This window comes from Prionailurus bengalensis, chromosome D1 (genome assembly GCF_016509475.1).
Source record: "Prionailurus bengalensis isolate Pbe53 chromosome D1, Fcat_Pben_1.1_paternal_pri, whole genome shotgun sequence".
In the NCBI taxonomy this organism is placed as follows: Eukaryota; Metazoa; Chordata; class Mammalia; order Carnivora; family Felidae; genus Prionailurus; species Prionailurus bengalensis.
This window is the reverse complement of record NC_057346.1, coordinates 20,847,138-20,870,567: the sequence shown is the minus strand read 5'-3', so window position 1 is coordinate 20,870,567 and position 23,430 is coordinate 20,847,138. Positions and strand designations below refer to the sequence as shown.

General features: G+C 40.6%; 1 protein-coding gene and 1 non-coding gene across 2 annotated transcripts; both read left to right on the top strand.

Annotated features, from left to right (window-relative positions):
- Positions 1-16,161: 16,161 nt before the first annotated feature.
- On the top strand, positions 16,162-17,115 carry LOC122484204 (olfactory receptor 6M1). The gene has a single exon (XM_043582205.1). It carries the CDS (start codon positions 16,162-16,164, stop codon positions 17,113-17,115), a length of 954 nt encoding a protein of 317 aa, XP_043438140.1.
- A 768-nt stretch (positions 17,116-17,883) lies between these two features.
- LOC122484546 lies at positions 17,884-17,986 on the top strand. Its single transcript, XR_006297612.1, has one exon. It is a non-coding gene; the product is annotated as a U6 spliceosomal RNA (small nuclear RNA).
- The last annotated feature ends 5,444 nt before the right edge of the window (positions 17,987-23,430 follow it).

Genomic DNA, 23,430 nt, shown 5'->3' with positions numbered 1-23,430 from the left:
AGATAGCAGTCTGCGGAGTCACAGACATAGGTCACTTTCTGACCCGACCTCCCCCACGGTTCTTGTGCTCAACCATCTTCCCCATCCACCAGCACCTTCCCTTTATGCGCCCCTTCAATAAGGCCCCAGTGTAACTTACCAAAACTCACTCTTTTGGTTACAATTGACCAATGTGGCTTTAGCCCGGGAACCCCAAAGCCCTCCAGGTTCTAATGAAGGCATATGCCCCGGGTGATTCCTCTCTGTCTGCATTCTGCCTCCAAGAGAAGCCCCCCCAAGGTATGCTAGGTGCCTCCTCCAAGACCTGTGAGTAATAAACTCTATCATAACTCTTCTTGTGGTCTGTTCGACTGCAGCTCACCCTCGGCAGGCACCCTCTTCTCCACTTAAGAAATGTTAACTTGACAAATTAATAACAGGGGGGTACAACTACATGACTGTTGGCTTCATTCTTAAAATGCACTGAAAAATAATTTGTATGTGTGCATGTGTGGTACATTTCAGAAGTGTGGTACATTCAGAAATTCACAGAATTTCTTCTGTGAACTTTAAAAACCTCTTATTAAAAACATCTTTTATCATCTAGGATCGCTGGCCCTCCCCAAGGATGTTGTTTAAAGTTAACTAGGGATTCCTTCATTAATATGCTTTCTTACTTTCAGTATTTGGCAGAAAGTAAGGTCCCCTTTTTAAGAGATGATAATGTTGGGACACCTGGGTGGCTTGGTCGGTTAAGCGGCCGACTTCGGCTCAGGTCATGATCTCGCGGTCCGTGAATTCGAGCGCCACATCGGGCTCTGTGCTGACAGCTTGGAGCCTGGAGCCTGCTTCGGATTCTGTGTCTCCCTCTCTCTCTGTCCCTCTCCCACTCACACTCTGTCTCTCAACAATGAATAAACATTTTTTAAAAAATAATAATAATAATTAGAAGATGATAATGTTGAGGGGCGCCTGGGTAGCTGTGTTGGTTAAGCATCTGACTTCAGTTCAGATCATGATCTCGAGGTTTGTGGGTTCAAGCCCTGTGTGGGGCTCTGTGCTGACAGCTCAGAGCCTGGAGCCTTCTTTGGATTCTGTGACTCCCTCCTTTCTGCCCTTCCCCCACTCATGCTCTGTCTCTGTCTGTCTCTCAAAAAAAAAATATTAAAAAACATAAAAAACAATAAAAGATGACAATGTTGAAAATGATTATGTATAAACTCTAGCTATAAAATTTTCAGAATTATTTTTTAATCTTAACCTCTTTTTTTTTTTTTTAACGTTTATTTATTTTTGAGAGAGAGAGACAGACAGACAGAGCACCAGCAAGGGAGGGGCAGAGAGGAAGACACAGAATCCAAAGCAGGGTCCAGGCTCTGAGCTGTCAGCACAGAGCCCAATGCAGGACTCCAACTCACAAACCGTGAGATCATGACCTGAGCCGAAGTCGGACGCTTAACCCACTGAGCCACCCAAATGCCCCATACTCTTAACCTATTTTAGATTTTTTAGCCATTCTGAGATCTCAAAAAGAATTGACCATCTTATAACCACACACTCAGTGTAAAAGAGAAGAGCTTGAAATAACACGTCAAATGAGAGAACACTATCTATGACCAATAAATAAAATATCAAGTTATTCTAATACTATTAGTAGTTATATAGTCTCTTCATGTGCAGAAATGCATGTATATGCCCTCCCGACACTGAACTGAAATCAGAGTCATCACCTGACTTGAGGAGAGTGTACAAAAAATGCAGTGTATCGTTTACTTGTTTAGGCAAACGCATCTCATCTTGTTTGGACAGCAGTCACGACACCGACTCTGAAAAAAACCTATACTTACATGTACAAAACCATTTCATTCATCATATCCCAAAATTAAAAATAACCCGAATGACTATTTGCAGGATAATGGATAAGCAGATATAGTATTTTTTTTAAGTTTATTTATTTATTTTTGAGGAGAGAGAGATAAAGGCAGGGCAGAGAGCTAGAGAGAGACGGATGGATATGGAGAATCCCAAGCAGGCTCCACGCTGTCAGCTCAGAGCCTGACATAGGGCTCAAACTCTTGAACCATGAGATCGTGACCTGAGCCAAAATCAAGAGTCAGACACTCAACCAACTGAGCCACCCAAGCACCCCAGATATAGTATGTTTTTACAGTGGGATATTATTCAACATTAAATGGAAGGACCCAACGATGCAATAAGCTAGATGAATTTTGAGAAACATTATGTTGAGTGAAATAACCCCAATGTAAAAGAACTACATGATTACATTTGTGAAGTCCATGATCAGGCAAATCTGACCTATGCTAATAGAAATCAGAAAATCATGGGGCGCCTGGGTGGCTCGGTCGGTTGGGCGTCTGACTTCGGCTCAGGTCACGATCTCACGGTATGTGAGTTCAAGCCCCATATCGGGCTCTCTGCTGACAGCTCAGAGCCTGGAGCCTGTTTCGGATTCTGTGTCTCCCTCTCTCTCTGACCCTGCCCCGTTCATGCTCTGTCTCTCTCTGTCTCAAAAATAAATAAACGTTAAAAAAAAATTAAAAAAAAAAAAAAAAAAGAAATCAGAAAATCATTGCAGGTATGTAATGACCGGGAAGGACATGAGGGAACTTTCTGGGGTAATTAAAATTTTCTGCATCTTGTTTGAACTGGTGGTTTATGGCCATGTACCATCAAGAAAACTTTTTGAACCAAATTTTAAATTTTAGTGCCTGTTATATACAAATTAAACCTCAATAAACAATTTTCTTATATCTCTACACAAGGTAAACTCAGGCTCAAATTTACAAGTGAGTTCACCAACTACCAAAGAACAAGTCATTTCAATCTTATAACTCACCAAAAGAGTTTTAATATTCAATTTTCTCTTACTGGTTTTAAGGGTTACTTTAACATAGACCCCACCACCAGATTTTATGAGAAAGGAAGGGTATAGGCTAATCTCACCCATGAATCTAGATGGAAAAATTCTCAAGAAAATACCAGCAAACAAAATATACTAGAGAGTCGAGTGTATCCCAGGAATGCAAAAATGGTTCGACATTAAAATATCAAGAATTATAATTTACCACATCAGCATAAACTATTTTTTTTTCAGCAGAAGACAGCTGAATGGATACAATACAATACAATACAATACAATACAATACAATAAATAAATAAAACACGGTGGTATCTCCAGACAATGGAGTATTACTCAGGATTAAAAAGCAATGAGTTGTCAAGCTATGAAAAAACATGGAGAGAAATGTCAATGCATATTATCAAACAAAACAATCAACTTGAAAAGTTACTTCTCTATGATTCCAACTCTATGACATTCTGGAAAAAGCAAAAGTATGAAGCCTGTAAAAAGATCAGTGGTGGTGTGAATGGAGGGAAATCACCAGGAAAAGAAAGCACAGAGGATTTTTAGAGCAGTGAAATACTCTGTGTGGCATATACTGATGGATATATATTATATATTTGTCTAAACCCATAGAAGATACAACACCAAGAATGAGCCCTAAAATAAACTATGGGCTGTGTGTGATGTGACAGTGTAGGTTCATCAGTGGCAACAAATGTACCATTTTGGTGAGAGATGTTTGATAATGGGGGAGGCCCGCACGCAGAGGGCAGCGGGCCTATGGGAAATCTTTGCACTCTCCTCACACTGTTGCTGAAAACCTAAAACCGCTCTGAGACAATAAAGTCCTTCAAATAAATAAGGGAATTAGCATTAAGAAAAAGTATCTTTCAAAGAAAAAGAAATACTTAGAATATCCTCCCTGTATCAACAGGGAACAGTATTAATATAACACAATAGTATATAAAGTCAGTTTGGGGGCACCTGGTGGTTCAGTCAGTTAAGTGTCCCACTCTTGATTCCGGCTCAGGTCATGATCTCACAGTTGTGGGATCAAGCCCTGCATCAGGCTCTGCACTGACAGCGTGAAGCCTGCTTGGGATTTTCTCACTACCTCTCTCTCTGCCCCTCTCCTCCCCTCTCTGGCTCTCAAGATAAATGAATGAATGAATGAATGAATGAGTAAATTAATTAATTAATTATTTTAAAAAGTCAGTTTGTTCAATCAGAAGTTATGATATCTTGGTACAGGAGATACAGGAAGAAGAAAAATGACCAAAGAACTTAACACTCATCTTCATAAGAGGAATTTAATAGACAATGTGTAAATCTGATAGATTCGGAAAGAAAAATATAAGCATTCATTTTAAAATATGAAGGTAACGTAAGAAGAGACAAAAGCCTTTAAAGGACTAAGAGAAGGGAAGGAGTAAGTGACTTCTCTTTTTCTAGACAAAAGTTTTAATATTCATTAATTTTTAACTATGTAATCTGTTTAGGTTTTTTTTTTTAAGTTTATTTATTTTGAGAGAGAGTGCCTGCACGTGCGTGAGGGAGGGGCAGAGAGAGAGAGAATACCAAGCAAGCTGGGAGCTGTCCGCGCAGAGCCCCATGCAGGGCTGGAACTCACAGACTGCAAGATCATGACCTGAGCCGAAATTGAGAGTCAGATGCTTAACCAACTGAGCCACCCAGGCGCCCCCTGTAATCTGTTTAGTTTTTAAAATGAAAATCAATTTTAAAACAATGGGAGGAAAGTGTATGGGTTCAGAATGAGGGGGAAATGAGACCAGAGGAAAGAACAGCTTAGCTCCCAACCAGGAGAGCACTCCCAGAAATTCTCAGCTCACAGTGATGGAGCACAAGGTGCTTAGAGAGCCAGAGTTCATCTCGGGGTAGATGGAAAAGACATTCGAGTGTCTGAGTTGCTGGCCGTTGACACACTTGAGATAAGCAGCAGGGACATTGGACTTGTGGCTAAAACAGTGAATGTGAAGGCTGGTGCTGAAGAGTCAAAGCAGGGAGACCAAGAATCCCCATCGCCAAAGCACAAGCTACGGATTCACCAAGCATGTTCCTCCACCATGGAAACGGACTTCTGCAGCAATACCCATATCACGTACATGTAGAAAGAGGAACACCAGTCCACAAGGACCCACCTGAAAACACGCCAAGTCGAGTGCCAATTCTCCCCAAGGGTAGAGCACAGAGGAGAGAAACAGAGTGACTGTATCAGTATGTTGACGCTGATTATCTCCGTAAAAGGATTTTAATTGATTGTATTTTTCCCTTCATAGTTTCAAATTTATCTTCCTGTGTTTATGTATTATGTAAAGTGTTTAAATTTTTCAAAAGGGCCACTGCTGTTCAGATGAATCATTGCCCATCTGACCTTAGGGCAAGATTCAACTTGAATCAAACTTGGTCCTAGCCTCTAACTTGAGAAAGGGTTGGGAACTGTTCCTAAAATGTTCTATTTTACCAAAACAGCGTCTAGTGAGCCCTTCCCCAAACAAATTCAATATACTCCCCAAACAAGTTCAATATAAGCAATCCATCTATCTGTCTGTTTCATTAAAAAAAGACGGAAAATCTATTCAAGGATAATGATGTATTTAAAGAGTCACAGAAAGTCCAATGTCTGTAGCCAGAAGATACCAGAAGATACCATAGAAACAGTCCATTTTGGGTAATGTCTGACACCAAAAAAAGACCCAGTACACAATGAATGCATGAATGGCAAATGAGCGGATAAACAAAAAGAATGGAATAAACTATCTTAAAATTATTGGCTAGAAATCTTAAGGGAACTAAGAATATCTAAGGCAGCACGCTCAGAGACAAAATAGCATGACCTAAGTTGCAAAATTCTTCACAGGTTCTATTTCCTGACTGTTCTGAATTTGTTATAGCAGAATTATGTAGAACTTCTTCTTCGTTAGACTCTGCTCCTCTGGATTCCCTTTCCTTTTTGCTCTCAGCCTTCTTCCCTTGGTAATTATTTCCATATTTACTGTTCTCCGGCTCACTTCCCAAATCCACAAGGAATAGCCTGGAAAGGTTGAAGAGTTCAAGAATTCAAAATGTGGTGTTTGGGTTCTTGAAGTTTCAGAGTCAGAATACAAGATACCAACAAGATAATTAAAACAACAGCATCAGAAACAAAAATCAAATAAGTCCTGCTGGGAAAATCTTATCGTCAGAAGAAAATGAACTAATATTCATAAATTTAAATTTTTTCATGTAGGTACAGGTTCATAGACTCCTTTAATAGGTAGGAGCAGTCTATAAACTTGGGACTAAGTAGCTTAATTCTAGACAGAAATGTATTTCTCCATCCACCTCTGTAGATACAGACCTATCACAAGCTCTGTTAAAATCCAACAGCAGTCCATCCTAGCCGAGTGATTCGAGAACAAAGCTACCACATTTTAGGGAACATAGGAAGCATTGCTACTTCCTCCTTCAAGCACGGGTCCTCAGGGACTTGACGAGCTTTAATCCTTGGCACAGCTAACTAAAACTGCTGAGCCCTTAACCATGGGCACATGCAGGGCAACCTTCCATGCCTCATTGTGTCTCACTTTTAGGTAACCCTACAGTGGTAATATTATCCCCACTTTACAGATGAGTTAACTGAGGAGCTGAGCTAACTGTCCCAAAGGCACTCAGCTGGTAAGTGAAATCAAACCAAGAACTGTCTGACTTCAAAACCCACGCTCTTAACTTCCCACACCATCCTGTTTCCCCTCTGTGGTAAAAAACTGCAGGAAAGGCGTTTGTAGTGACTATCTCCCACAGATACAGATGTAAAATCGAAGACATGGAATGAGAGGACTTTAAAGAGCATCCTGCTCAAACATTTCACGTTACAGATGAGAGAACTGAGACCCAAATGGGGTAGAATTTTCTAGATCTAAGTGGTAAGAAAGGCAGAACCAGAATCTGTCATTCTCGTTGCCCGTTTAATATTATTTCCTTTATGGCATCAAGCCACCTATTCAGTCCACATTTCCTAAACACGTATTAAATGTTAGAAGAGAGTTCTATAAATAAAAAATAGAAGATAACAGATTATAACAAATCTGTAATGGTGTGGACATAGGAGAAGGAAAATTCAGGAAAACGCTACAGAAAATTTGTGTTCAAGTCAAATGTGTTTGTTCTAAAATAACACTCTTGGTGGGGGGCCTGGGGTGGCTCAGTTGCTTGAGTGTCTGACTCTTGATTTCGACTCAGATCATGATCCCAGGGTCATGGGATTGAGCCTCACTGGGGCTCCTCACTGGACATGAAGCCTGTTTGGGATTCTCTCTCTCCCTCTCTCTTTCTCTGCCCCTTCCCCATGTATGCTCTGTCTCTCAAAATAAATAAACTTAAAAACAATTTTTTAATAAAAATAAAAAATAAATTAAAAGAACAGCCTTGGCTTGCTAGTTAGTTAAAAGGTCTGTTCCACCACAGAGCACCCCTTCCACGTTTTATCCCCATTACACTGGGCTCCTTAAAAACAAATTGTTTTGTTTTTCTAAAGGGTAAGAATAAGGAATTTGGGGGGTGCCTGGGTGGCTCAGTAGGTTAAGCCTCCAACTTGGGCTTAGGTCATGATCTCACAGTTTGTGAGTTGGAGCCCCGCATGGGGCTCTGTGCTGACAGCTCAGAGCCTGGAGCCTGCTTCCGATTCTGTGTCTCCCTCTCTGCCCCTCCCCTGATCGTGCTGGCTCTCTCTCTCTCTGTGTCTCCAAAATAAATAAACATTTAAAAAATTTTAAGAATAAGGAATTTGTTCTAGGTTTTGATGGCTGGGGTACTGTAAGTGGTGAGCACAGAGAAGAAATGTTTCCCTGGCAATTATTTAAAAGCGGTCATGAGGGGCGCCTGGGTGGCGCAGTCGGTTAAGCCTCCGACTTCAGCCGGGTCACGACCTTGCGGTGAGTTCGAGCCCCGCGTCGGGCTCTGAGCTGATGGCTCGGAGCCTGGAGCCTGTTTCCGATTCTGTGTCTCCCTCTCTCTCTGACCCTCCCCCGTTCATGCTCTGTCTCTCTCTGTCCCAAAAATAAATAAATGTTGAAAAAAATTAAAAAAAAAAAATAAAAGCGATCATGAGATGCCATCCTATCTAATTTACCACGATTCCCATGTATTATTTCTTATATATTTTCTCACCAGCACTCCTTCTAAAACTGTGTCCCAACTTACAGTCCTTCTGAGTATCCCAAACACAACACAACACAATACAGCGCGTGCGCGCGCGCACACACACACACACACACACACACACAGAGCTCAGGTGAAGTGTTGCACTACTCAGTCTTCACCCCACTGGTGAGGAAACGAGTTCTGCCTTAGGGATTTGGGGGTGGCTGACCACAGGCTCTTGATACGGGACAGATAGGACTGACAGTAGCTAGTTAGTCACATATGCTTACAGCCCAGGGAGGAGGACACCACCTGCTGTGTGGGACCACGTGGGGGATGCCCTCAGAGGCAGAGTGAATAACTGTTTGCTTGGCAGTGAACCAAAGCCCTTTTCCTTTCATGTGTTTGTTTTGGTTTGGGGTTGGGCTTTTTTGTGCATCTTTAAAAATTTTTATTTAAGTTCCAGTTAGTTAATATACAGTGTGATGTTAGGTTCAGATGCAGAATTTAGTGACTCAACACGTCCATACAACCCCATCACACATGCCCTCCTTAATCCCCATCACCTATCTCCCCCATCCCCCCCACCACCTCCCCTCTGGTCACCAGCAGTGTGTTCTCTATAGTTAAGAGTCTGTTTCTTGGTTTGCCTCTCTCTCTCTTTTCCTTTGCTTGTTTTGTTTCTTAAATTCCACACATGAGTGAAATCAGATGCTATTTGTCTTTCTCTGACTGACTGATTTCGCTTAACATAATACTCTCTTGCTCTAGCCACATCATTGCAAATGGCAAGATTTCATTCTTTTGTATGGCTGGGTAATATTCCATTGTAGATATATACCACATCTTCTGTATCCATTCATCAGGTGGCTGAGGACTGGGGGGTATGCAGCTGGTCTGGCTGAGAAGGAACTAGCCAGACAGGGGTCTTTCCTGATGCGGGGGATATATCTGGCAAAAGCAGGGGAATTTCACTAGGCATTTGGGGCCCTGTGAGGCTCAAAGATGTCATTATAATGCATCTCCCCAGTGCTACTTAAAAATATATTTTAGAGGCACCTAGGTGGCTCAGTCGGTTGGTCATGATCTTGCAGTCTGTGAGTTCGAGGCCCGTGTTGGGCTCTGTGCTGACAGCTCAGAGCCTGGCACCTGCTTCCGATTCTGTGTCTCCCTCTCTCTCTGCCCCTTCCCTGGTTGCTCTGTCTCTCTGTCTCTCAAAAATAATAAACATTAAAACATATATATATTTTAAAATCTTGCCCTCGGGCTGTTTTTTTCTTGCCAGCTTCCGTTTTATGTATCTTCCACTGAAAGAAACTGTATATTCTCAGGGCGCGTGGGTGGCTCAGTTGGTTGGGCATCTGACTTCGGCTCTAACCACGATCTTACAGTTCATCGGCCTCTCTTCTCTCAGCATGGCTCCTGCTTGGAATCCTCTGTCCCTCCTCTCTCTGCGTCTCTCTCTCTCTCTCTCAAAAATAAATAAACATTAAAAAAAAGAAAACATATGTCCTCTTTCACTCTCTCTTCCATCTCTCTCTCTCTCTCTCTCTCCTTTGCAGAAACATAGATTTGAAGCAAAATATATTTTATAAATATATATTTGAAAAAACAGGGGCGCCTGGGTGGCGCAGTCGGTTAGGCGTCCGACTTCAGCCAGGTCACGATCTCGCGGTCCGTGAGTTCGAGCCCCGCGTCGGGCTCTGGGCTGATGGCTCAGAGCCTGGAGCCTGTTTCCGATTCTGTGTCTCCCTCTCTCTCTGCCCCTCCCCCGTTCATGCTCTGTCTCTCTCTGTCCCAAAAATAAATAAACGTTGAAAAAAAATTTTTTTTTTAAAAAAAGAAAAAACATATACACACACACATTTTTACAAATATACATATATCAGGCAGAAAGGCTGATAAGGAAAAATGGGATCTTCCATAGGCTGGAGATCTAGGTGAGGCCATGGAGTACGTGTTTAGGAAATAAAACTATAGAATTGGGAGATTATGGTCCAAGACTGATACCTTGGAGTTTGGGACTTCGGAGATTGAGTGATTCTATATAATGGCAATACTCATGTTAAATTAATGGAGTTGATGATTTAAAGGGGAACGCAGGTGACACTCACTGGAAGTAAGATTAAGAAATTCAAATTTTAGTATATTTTATTAGCTTTTCACATGGAAATTAAGGTTTCCCACAACAATAGCAACCCTTAGGATGAAGTGCAAGACCATGAACCACTAAAAAAGCCTTTACTCAATGTGTCACCCATGGTTTTCCTGTTTTGAAATTCAATTTTATTTTATTTTTTTTTTTTACATTTTATTTTTGGGACAGAGAGAGAGCATGAACGGGGGAGGGACAGAGAGAGAGGGAGACACAGAATCGGAAACAGGCTCCAGGCTCTGAGCCATCAGCCCAGAGCCTGACGCGGGGCTCGAACTCACGGACCGCGAGATCGTGACCTGGCTGAAGTCGGACGCTCAACCGACTGCGCCACCCAGGCGCCCCTGAAATTCAATTTTAAAGACTCCTCCCTCATTGTCTTATCTGAACACTCGCGGAAGTTCTTCGCTTCTTTCTTGAAACTCAGGCAATATACCGCAGAAACAAAGAAAGCTTACAGGATTGTATAATGTGAGCCTTGGAGAAGTTTTATCAAAACCAGAGGAATGGTGATTTGAAAGTGGAAATTGGGAGCCACAAAATACCACCAACAAGAGCAACAATAATACGGAGCCCGTCCTCCAGCCCTGCACCCCTTGCCCTCTGGTACAAGGAAGGGACAAGAGCGCACACACTTGTAGGAGCCACAGGGCAATCAGTATCCTCCAGTGAAAGTCAGATTTGTGTTACGATAAAAAGGTGCCAGGTTTTTTGGGTCAGAAGGGAATGTTTAAAGGAATTTTCATTGAAAAAATATAAATATTAGGGAATACAGTGGGTACTTTTGGCAAGCTTGCAGCTGGGGATAAAGCCAGGAGGTTGGGAGAACAGAGTCGAGCTGGGCTGACTCCAGCTCCAAAGGCTCCTCTCTCTGAACAGGAACATGACAGGAATGAAGAGCATAATGGAATTTGCTACGTCTCTCTCTGGAATTTTAAATAAAAACATTTTAAAAACATCCTACGCTGATAAGAGACAGAGGTATTGGGTGGCATCTGAAACTCTAGAATATTTATTACTGGAAGACATTTTCTATTTTATCAATAATGTAAAAAAGGCAAAAAGTTTTTTTAAGTATTCATTTTCCTTTAAGTAGATAGAGCAAAACCCCTGGGGATATCCCTGAGGAGCCACTAACAGGACTATTTGGCACCTTCTAAAACTTTGTAATTGTGATGAGGTAGTTCAAAACCAACATTCTTCTATAACAATATTAATTAACTTCCTTTGACCCATATCCCCAAGAGCTGTTTTCATCTAAGTCTCTAAGGCAAATGAGCCTGTGAAAACACACAGTTCATCCACTTATGAAAAAAAAAGTTCATAGAATAAAGGAAACTTTATAGAGAAAAGGAACAAGGTGACTTTAAAAAAAAAATACTCATTCAAATACTTGAATTTGGCGATTTAGAGTATTCAAGACCATTTAGCAAAATAAATCTTCAGTGGAAAACTTAATATTCTAGTAACCATGAAGGTGGAATGAGATACCAAAACCTGTACTAAGTTCCCCTCCCTAGGCTGTCACTTAGCAAGGATGCCGTAAGGATTCTGAGTCAGCCACATCTAAGTCAGTGAGTTGTAGGAGTCTCTCTCTTCAAAACAGCCCAGTTACTAAATAATTCGAATGACTGAGAATTAACCAGAGCCAAAAATAGCCTTCGTGCAAGGGGAAAAATACCTGTGAACTGAGAATCAATGATTTTCTGGGCTGATTTGTGTTAATGGAGTCAGGGAGGATCTACTCCAGTAGAGCTGATTCATTCCTGCAAGATTTTCAAGACTCTTAACGCTTTACTACCACATTCTCTATCTGCAAAACCAGACTCTAGAATCATGCAGTGCGGATCTCACCAGGAAGTTGTAGGGCAAGGAAGAGACCTAGATCGTTGAGGTGTTTAAGACCTGCCATGGCGAAAAGGGGCAGTATTTGGTTGGAAAGGTCAGAACGTGAACGTGTGTTTGGAAGTTACAGTTTTCCATTCAAGACAGGAGTTTTTCATTCAGCCAGGGCTAAAGCAAGACAGTGACTTCCAAGTCACTGAAGGCATCCGAGCCGTGACTGGATGGGCATGTGGAGAGGATGCTAATCAGCAGGACACATATTGGGTTAGATGGTTCAGTGACTTAGTCAATTTTATGTTATCTTTAAGAGGTATTTCTATGAGCTAGAAATGGAATTGGCAAAAGAAAAGTTTCAAAGTGCAATATTTGGAGTAAATCATTCACACATGATAATCGAAGTTTGAACTTCTTACTATGTCTGCACGTGACAAAACATGTTGGGAGAATCTTACATCATCTATACAATCAGGGAAATGTAAGTATACTTTTCCACATATCTTTTAATTACTAATATATTACTTCTGTTAAGCATATCTTCTTGTATGTGGCCTCTCTGATCTGTCATATTCTTAGTGGGGTCGGATGCAAATCTGGGGGCTTCCGATTAAGTATGCATTAAAAATATCCCTCAGTCCCAATTAAACTTTCCATAATTTATCGTTATTTATTCAAGAAACAGTTTGCTGTAATTATTCATCTCCTTTAAGTTTATCCCAATCCTTTCTGAACAAAACCATATTTTTTAGCAAGAATCTGTTATCGTCATGTATATGATTTAACTTAAATCTCACAGTAGCTCATTTTGAATGTTGTAATTATCTAACACTTGAATCTGAAAGTGTGAACTATCATTTGCCTGTTGAACAGCCTCATGGAAATAATAATACAACACACACACAAAACAGAAAACACAGTACCTCCGACAGAAAGTTCACTCAAGATTTCACATGCTATAATGTTGGTATAGGTATTCATAATTATCCACTTCTGTGTGGTAATTATAGAATCATTCGAGAGCTTGTTTACTGGAGAATAAGTTAGAATCTTTGAGGTGGGGAAGGAAATTGAAAAGTAACTGGAAATAAGACTTGAAGACACTGAATGGATCTTATAAATGTATGGTCCAACATTTTAATTTTTCTGATAAGAATACTGACGTCCAGGGACACTGGGCTAGCTCAGTCAGTGGAACATGCGATTCTTGATCTCGGGGTATGAAGTTCAAGCCCCACGCTGGGTGTTGAGATTACTTAAAAATTAAAATTAAAATTAAAAAAATAAAGAATACTGAAGTCCAGAACACAAAAGGAGGCTTTGAAAAAAAGAGCAAGAGAGAGCACAGCAGCTTACCCTCGCTGAGGCATCAGCTACCCAGAGTTAGGTGTGATGTACTGTGATTACCTCAGAAAAAGAACCCGGGAAAGAGATCTATAAGTGATTTTACAGGCCCCACTACTCCAGTAAGCTGGTAAAATCTAATATTATAGGAATAAATCTTTTTTGGATTTTTTAATATTATGGTAGAAATAGAACAAGTATCTTATTGGAAAATAACAGTATTCTACACAGTAATGAAACAGCTGCACAAAGATTTATGTGCAAGAATATTTATTCAGTCATTATCTATGTGGGAATGAAATGCTGATCACCTAAATTACCAAAGCTAAGCAAATGGCTAAATATCTCACAGTCCCATCCATAGAATCAAACACTACACAACCCTTAAAAATGTGTTGCGTTTTTACCAGAGGAAGCTCTGGTAGGTGTTGGATGTGTTTGTTACCTTAACTGTGGTGATGATATTATGGGTGTTTGTATATGTCCAAACTCATAAAATTATGCATATTAGATATGTGCAGTTCTTTGCGGTTGTTATGTTTTTAGGATTTTCTTTCTAAGCCTTCTTTCCTCTCAGTGTGGGGCTCGGCCTCCCAACCCTGAGGATCAAGAGTCACATGCTCTTCTGACGGAGCCAGCCAGGCACCCCTATGGGTAAGTCTTTGTGTATCAATTGTCCCTCGAAAAAATCTGATTTTAGAAAATGATTTTATAGAGGGGCACCTGGGTGGCTCAGTAGGTTGAGTGTCCGACTTTAGCTCAGGTCTGTGATCTCACAGTTCGTGGGTTCAAGCCCCACATGGGGCTCTCTGCTGTCAGCGCAGAGCCTGCTTCTGATCCTCTGTGCCCCCCCTCTCTCTGCCCCTACCCCACTCACACTCTCTCTCTCAAAAATAAAGATAAACATTTAGAAAATGATTTTGTAGAGTTCTAGTAATTGACATGGAAAGATGATTTTTTTTTGAGAGAGAGACAGAGACAGAGAGAGAGAGAGAGAGAGAGAGAGAGAGAGAATCCCAACCAGGCTCCACACTCATCACAGAGCCCGTTGTGGGGCTCAATCTCATGACTAGTGAGATCATGACCTAAGCCGAAATCAAGAGTTGGACACTCAACCGGCTGAGCCACTCAGGTGCCCCAAAAGATGAATGGTTATTATTAAAAAAGAAAAATAAGAAAAGCTAGCTACAAAATAGTATGTCAGCATCAGTTATTTTAGATATATATGTATACGATGCAATTTTGAAACGGCCTGGAAATACATTCGCCAAAATCTGGTCACTGTATCCCTAACAGGTTCGATTGCAGATTATAATTTTTTTTTTTGCATTTGCATGCTCTAATTATTTGCACTGGGAAAAAAATGTGAGGTTTTTTTTGTCATGGGAAAGACTTCAAATAAAAAATGAAATAGGAACTTTTTTATCTCAGAGATGGGGTAGGAGGGGAGATGGGGAAAGGAAAATGAGGGGAACGGCTCTAACCTGTTAAGGAAGAGCTAAGTAAAATCTAGACAAGGAAAGCATTGAACTTGAAGAATGGGTGCTTTTGACCTGAAATGGGATACTGTGCCAAAGAACACATCTCAGATACTGGGATAAAGAACAACTGTATGATCTTGATGTACACTTTGATGGTTTCAACTGATCAAGTAAATGAAGTAAGCTAAATTACCTCCATTTTGCCATCCTGTGTATAATGTGTACCTCTCTGGTTTTATCACATTGTATAACGTCCTCTTAAATAATCAGCCAGAAATAAGTCAGACAAAGACAAAAACCATATGATTTCGCTTATATGTGGGATCTAAAAATAAATAGATAGATAGATAGATAGATAGACAGATAGATAGATGATAGATAGATAGGATTAAGAGAACCAAACTTCCACTCATAAAATAAATAAGTCATGAGGATGAAAAGTACAGCATAGGGAATATGGTCAATAATACTGCAATATAGTGACAGCAACTACACTTATCATGGTGAAACTGAGTAATATATAGGATTGTTGAACGAATGTGTTGTAAACCTGAAACTGATATAACATTGTATATTCATTATACTTCAATAAAAAAATAATAATCAGCCAGATATTTGATGTATATATTATTACATACTTCACAGAATTTGTAGAAGGTAGGTTTTGGACACAGGATATAACCTAAAGATAAAATATCCAGTATTCCCTTCTGATGTGTCATCTAAAGCGATTAGCAGGAAGCCTGAACCATTGTCCATTTCAGATATTTCTTGTCTGTTTCCATAAATCTACTTGTGTAAGGAAAAGACTTTCAAAAATGAGAGACTCTGGAAATCACCAAGTATCGGAGGCAGGGAGAGTCAATCTTTATCTCTTACTCATGGCAGGTCATCATTATCAACTGTCAAAGTGAAAGAAAATTTGTTATAGAAAAAGCTAGAAAGTATTTTAAAGGATTTCTCTCTCAGTGACTGGAAACTTCAGAAAAAATAGTTCTAGCTAAAGTGTGAGTCAGTACTTTATAGCGTATTTTTAACTGGGAACATGAAGCTGGCTGCACTGAAGAGAAGTTTCATTTAATGAGACTAAATAGAATTTCATTAGTGGAAGGAAGCTTAGAGGTTTTTTTAATCCAGTCTTCTCCCTTCATTTTATGGAAAAAGTTGTGTCTAAATGGTATTTTGACTTTCCCTAGGATGCACAAGAATGATTTTCTGATCAAGGGCTAAACCCCTGACCCATCTCCCAATGTAAGGCACTCTCTACAACACATTTTCAACAGACATTTATAAAATTATCTCCCAAGCTGATCTTCCTTTTCTTCTTTCTTAAGGGAGACCCTGCCTGCTGTGTAGCCATGGCCATGGGAAATTGGAGCACAGTGACTGAATTCACCCTGATCGCCTTTCCCACTCTCCTGGAGCTTCGAATACTCCTCTTTGTGGTTCTTTTGCTGACTTACACACTAACGGCAATAGGAAACATTGTCATCATCTTCCTAATATGGACTGATAATCACCTGCAAACCCCAATGTACATTTTCCTCAGTAATCTGTCTTTTCTGGATATTTTATACACCACTGTCGTTACACCAAAGTTGCTAGCCTGTCTCCTAGGAGAGAAGAAAACCATATCCTTTGCTGGCTGTATCACTCAAACATATCTCTACTTCTTTCTGGGGACAGTGGAGTTTATCCTCCTAGCAGTGATGTCCTTTGACCGCTACGTGGCCATCTGTAACCCCCTGCGCTATACCATCATCATGAACAGCAGGACCTGCCTCCTGCTGGTTCTGAGCTGCTGGGTAGGAGCCTTCCTGTCTGTGTTGGTACCAACCATTGTAGTGACAAGGCTACCTTACTGTGGAAAAGAAATCAATCATTTTTTCTGTGACATTGCCCCTCTTCTGCAGGTGGCCTGTGTAGATACTCACCTCATTGAGCAGATCAACTTCCTCCTATCTGCCCTTGTCATCCTGAGCTCCCTGGCATTCACTACTGCGTCCTATACCTACATCATCTCTACCATCCTGCGCATCCCCTCGGCCCAAGGCCGTCAAAAAGCTTTTTCTACCTGTGCTTCTCATATCACGGTCATTGCCATTGCTTACGGGAGCAATATCTTTGTGTATGTGAGACCCAATCAGAACTATTCCCTGAATTTTGACAAGGTCGCTGCTGTCCTCATTACAGTGGTGACCCCTCTCCTGAATCCTTTTATTTATAGTTTGAGAAATGAAAAGGTGAAAGAAGTATTGAGAGAGACAATAAACAGAATCACGTCCTTGATACTAAGGATAACCGGACATTAGTGCTTAGTACATCACACATTTCTTATCTTCAACACATTCATTCTGCACGAGTACTGTGCCATGTTGACATTCCAGAAACGTGAGACGGGGTCAACAGGATGAACAATGACCATACCGAACTGAAAAAAGTTCTTCTTACATCTAGAAAAAAAAAAATTGAATCCGTAAACCCTTGTACATTCATAGCTTTAAACCATGAAACATTACCTAAGTAGGATCCAGAGGTTTCCAAATCTAGTCTTGACTAAGTCAGTTTATTTTCCAGGTGATTTTGACCACGTCACAACTTATCTGAGCCTTGCTGTCTCCGTCTCTACATGAAATAATAGGTAATAAAGCATCACTACTTGTAATAAGACATTTAAAGTTAGAGCATTTTAACTTCTTGTTAGGCATGCTTGAAAATTTCAAGAGATTCAGTTTCCACCTCTTTTATTTACCTAGATCTCATGTGGTACAAGAAGTGAGGAGAAAAGAGGGAAGACTCAGGATGCCATCAAGCCTGTGTCTATAAACCTGAGTGAGTGCTCTCTTTGGCAGCACATATACTTTTTAAAAAAATGTTTAATGTTTATTTCATTTTTGAGAGAGACAGACAGACAGACAGAGCATGAGCAGGGAGGGGCAGAGAGAGAGGGAGACACAGAATCCGAAGCAGGCTCCAGGCTCCGAGCTGTCAGCACAGGGCCCGATGCGGGGCTCAGACTCACACACCATTAGATCATGACCTGAGCCAAAGTCAGACGCTCAACCGATGGAGTCACCCAGGTGCCCCTACAGTATATATGTTAAAACTGGAACAATGCAAAGAGGATCTGCATGGTCCCTGCACGAGGGTGACATCCAAGTTCATGAAGCCTTCCATGTTGCTCAGTGGCAGATGGTAACTAGACTTGTCATGAGGATCATTTCATAATGTATAAAAACATTGAGGGGCGCCTGGGTGGCGCAGTCGGTTAAGCATCCGACTTCAGCCAGGTCACGATCTCGTGGTCCGTGAGTTCGAGCCCCGCGTCGGGCTCTGGGCTGATGGCTCAGAGACTGGAGCCTGTTTCTGATTCTGTGTCTCCCTCTCTCTCTGCCCCTCCCCCGTTCATACTCTGTCTCTCTCTGTCCCAAAAATAAATAAACGTTGAAAAAAAATTAAAAAAAAAAAAACAAAAAACATTGAATCACTATGATGTACCCTTAAAACTAATTTGTGTATCAATTACATTTCAATAAAAAAAAAAGTCACTGAGAAAGAAAACCCAAGTGAAAGGTAGAGATGTTGGCTGAGAAAAGGAACATAAGAAGGACAGGTCATGAATAACTTTGGTAAAATGTTTAATGGAATTTGGGGGTAAAAGCCAAAATAAAGCAGGTGAAATAGTGTGCATACATAAAGAAAATATAAACATAGTGAACACTTTCAAGAAGGTTAGCGGATCATCAACAATAGCCAAATTATGGAAAAGCCCAAATGCCCATTGACTGATGAATGGATGAAGTGTATATATATATACACACACACACACACACACACACACACACACACACACATACAATAAGGAAGATTTTCAAATCAGAGCTCCCAGCTGTTGTGGTAAAAGTCAGATTTATTAGTTCTTTTCTCAGTCACTTAAATCGTTTGTGATCTAAATATCTCTTGTCTTTTTCTGACTCTAAAAGAAAAAAGAAAAACAAAAACAGAAAAGGACTGCCTGGGTGGCTCAGTCAGTTAAATATCTGACTCTTGATTTTGGATCAGGTCATGATCTCATGATTCATGGGATCAAGCCCTGCGTGGAACTCTGCTCTGTTGGCAAGAAGCCTGCTGGGGATTCTCTCTCTCCCTCTCTCAAACTAAATAAACATTTAAAAAAAGGAAGGGAAGGAAAGGGAAGGAAAGAAAAGGAAAAAAGCCTTCGTTAAATTGTACAGTCCACAGAGGTGCCTGGGTGGCTCAGTCAGTTGAGCCTCTGACCTAGGCTCAGGTCATGATCTCATCGTTCATGAGTTCAAGCCCCACATCGGGCTCACCGCTGTTAGTGCGGATCCTCTGTCCCCCTCTCTCTCTGCCCCTCCCCTACTCATGCTCTCTCTCTCTCTCTCTCTCTCTCTCTCAAAAATAAATAAACCTTTAAAAGAACATTTATTGTAGAAGTACTCTCAAACAGTGGTCACCATTATAAATCATTATCATTTATCACCATTCTCTTTGTCCTACACTTTCACAGCTTTAAAAAAAAAAAAACCTTTGTATTATTTTATGTTTTGTTAACAACCATTATTCTTAGACAGAGTTGGCCATGATGATACCATACTCTCAGGATATTAGACAAAGAGCCTTGCAGAAAATGGGGTTGTTTTTTTTTTACCTGAAATGCAATATGCATGAACTATAGACAAAGTGTCCATAAAAAGGGTTTCTGCTAGTTTTTCTACCGTTTCTCTTGCATGCAAGATTACACGTAGGAGTTGGGACCCAATTTCCTCTTGACCTCACCAGCCTGTGGACACAAAGCAGGTCACAATAAAATTCCAAACGTCACTGGCACTTGCCTTTCTCACCCAGACACGTACCATTAACTCTCACTCTCCTATGCAATTACTACCAAGTGTTTCTTGGCTTCCCCAAGAGATGTTTCATGTGTAGGTATGAACTTCCACCTAATACTGTCTGGTTCTGGCTGCCCTTTGCTGATTTATGCCTTTTTTGAAGAGCTCGAAAGCACAACTTTCTCATTGTCACTGCAGACTATTCCCTCTGTAAGACAGTGGATGTAAGTGACGAAGAAGCTTTTGGTGTCTTTCCATGATCCCAAAACAGCAGACTACTGAGATGCTGGATATGCTGCTCTGTGCTCTGATGTTATCTGCTATAGTGAGGGACACGAAGCCATATCCCAAGTAGAAGTTAGGAGAATCCCCATTATCCTGCCTCACTACCTGGGCACAGATGTAACATGGCTGATGCCCTGTATCTCAAAGAGCCCTTCACCTTCTTCATATGGCCCCTCTGCTTATAAGATTTAAAAATGAATCCACATGACGTGGGTAGGTAATCAGTATCTGAAACAGATGCCCTGTTATCTTCACCACCATGATGCTACCCACACGTGCCCACCATCTCCAGCCAATATTCTGATATAAATTGACTCAGAATTTCTTTGCCCACCAGCATGCCACATATCCTAGTCTCCATCTGGGACCCCTAAGGCACATAAGTCAGACACAATTCCGACATAGTATATTTGAATATCTGAGACGACTTTATAAGAACTCTCACATCCCATCCAACTCACACAACTGTTCTCTGAGTAAAGTGAAGAAACAACTAGAGCACTGTTGTACATGCTCCGTACTGCCCTACATAAAACAGGGACAAAGAAGAGTAAAATATTAGGGGGCACCTGGGTGGTTCAGTCGGTTGAGCGTCCGGCTTCGCTCAGGTCATGATCTCACGGTCTGTAAGTTCGAGCCCCGCGTTGGGCTCTGTGCTGACAGCTCAGAGCCTGGAGCCTGCTTCAGATTCTGTGTCTCACTCTCTGCCCCTCCCCTGTTCACACTGTCTCTCTCTCTCTCTCTGTCTCTCTCAAAATGAATAAACGTTAAAAAAAATTTTTTTAAAGAAGAGTAAGATATTAAAATTCTTCGAAAAGGAGTGCTCATGAATGCCTTAGGAGTTTGAAAGTGATTAGCAAATACAAGAAAAATTCTCTGGATACTGTTATATTTAGAAATGTAACCCCTAGTGTTTTAATATAATCAAACAACAACAAAAAGATTCAATAATAAACCCATCTTAGTAGCAAACTGAAAATCCACAAAAATCCATTCTTTTAATTTAATAATTTACCAGGTTTAGCCCTTACTGATAGAAATTTTATGCTCTGCCTTTTTTTTTTAATGTTTACTTATTTTTGACAGAGAGAGAGAGAGAGACAGAACATGAGTGGGGGAGGGGCAGAGAGAGAGGAAGGCACAGAATCCAAAGCCAGCTCCAGGCTCGGTCGGAGCGGTCAGCACAGAGCTCGACAGCGGGGCTCGAACTCACAAACCGCGAGATCATGACCTGAGCCGAAGTCGGACGTTCAACCGACTGAGCCACCCAGGCGCCCCTATGCTCTGCCTTTTTAATACCTAATCACGTTTTTATTTGTTTTCATAAATACCATAAGGATGTTCTTCATCTTCTTGGGGTTAAAGTTGAGCATTAAGTTTCATTAGTAACACACTCTAACCACCAGGGGGAGTGCAAGACACACGTCACCTGCCACCCACCTCTCCCCCACCACCCCTCCACACACACACACACACACACACACAACCCCCAGACAATTTACCTCCTCCGGTCAGAGGAGGAGTAATTAACAAGTCCAATGAATTGCACGATACCAGGGGGTCACTTGAGCACATTGTACTCTATGACATATTTCAAATTCAGGACCTATTAGATCCTAAGTGTTTTGGTGCTTTAGATGTGATAAGTGAACCAGTTCAAATGTTTATGAATCTTCGGAATCCTCTTTCACATATACATGGCTGAGATATACATATACTGAAATATATACATACATATATATGGTGCAGTAAGAGAAACTTGAGATCTCCTACTGCTGGTTGTCCTTCCCCTATTGTAATTCCCACATTACCCATTGGTATAGGGCAGAGAGGCATGACCGCCTCTTTATTGAAGGCCTGTGGCTTTAGGTCTTATAGACAAATTCTTTTTCTTCTCCCTGGTGTGGTTTCCCTTGGACCCTTGGATTCTTTCCATGGTTCTGCTTTTTTTTTCTTTAATCTTTAAGTGTTTTTTGAAATATTTATTATTTATAAGCAAACTTTAAACACAAAATGTTTCCATCTGAAAATTCATATGCAAAAAGTAATTTTAGGAGTGCCTGGGTGGCTCAGTCGGTGAAGCGTCCGACTTCAGCTCAGGTCATGATCTCACGGTTCGTGGTTTCCAGCCCTGTGTCCAGCTCTGTGCTGACAGCTCAGAGCCTGGAGCCTGCTTCAGATTCTGTGTCTCCCTTTCTATCTACCCCTCCCCTGCTTGCTCTCTGTCTCTCTTTCTCAAAAATAAACATTTTTTGGAAAAAAATAACTTAATAAAAATGTAAAATATATTATGCCCATGTCCATTAAAATAACCTGTTACCTAAATATTGACAAATAACATAAATAGAATACTTTTCATATGCACGCATGTACTTTAATCAGATTTTCCAAGAATGCATCTTTCTGAGTTCAGTGTTACTTCTTAAACATTTCAACAAACAAAAAAAATCTACAATTTTTTTTCAAGGTTGCATTCTTCTTAATTAAAATATATACCCAGGGAGAGTTACCGAAATTCCATTGTTTTCATCATGAGCTAATAGTGAATATAACAAAATTCAGTGGAATTATTATCTTTGTTTCTGTAGCCAGTTTGATTTTATACTGTTTGAGAACCTTTAAATTTTGGTTGCGTTTGGTTCAAAATTAATCAGCAATATCAACCAAGCTGTTAACAGATAGTGCCAAATAGTTCCACGTTTTAAGATTTAGGAAATAGCAATTATTGAAAATGGAACTTGCAACCATTAATACATTGAAATGTATACATACTAAAGCAAGGGAAGAATTGAGCAAACCATCAAACGAAAACTCCAAAGGTATACAATACTTAATTTTGAAATCCTTTTCATTTTTTAGGGTAACTTTGTGCATAGAGTAGTTTGTTTTTTGGGGACAAATTTAGAATGTCTAGAGTTAAAACTAGTTAGTCTTGGAAAATATGAACTTTTCTAGAACTAAAACTAGTTAGTCTTGGAACACATGAACTTTTCTAAAAATGGAAATTGCCCTCTAAAATTTTTATATTAATTTTTATTACCAAACACTGTTTATAGGAACTACCTGAGTTAAAAAGTACCCCTGAGGGGCGCCTGGGTGACGCAGTCGGTTAAGCGTCCGACTTCAGCCAGGTCACGATCTCGCGGTCCGTGAGTTCGAGCCCCGCATCGGGCTCTGGGCTGATGGCTCAGAGCCTGGAGCCTGTTTCCGATTCTGTGTCTCCCTCTCTCTCTGCCCCTCCCCCATTCATGCTGTCTCTCTCTGTCCCAAAAATAAATAAACGTTGGGAAAAAAAAATTAAAAAAAAAAAGTACCCCTGAAAGAATATATTGGGCCCATCAAGATGAAATCTCAGAAAACGAAGGCAGACTGATAGACAATAATATTAGTGAATAATTAATGTAATTGTTGTGCCAAATTACATTACTTCAAGAGTAATTTGTTTTTATTATAGCAAGAACACTTCATATTAGATCTACCCTCTTAACA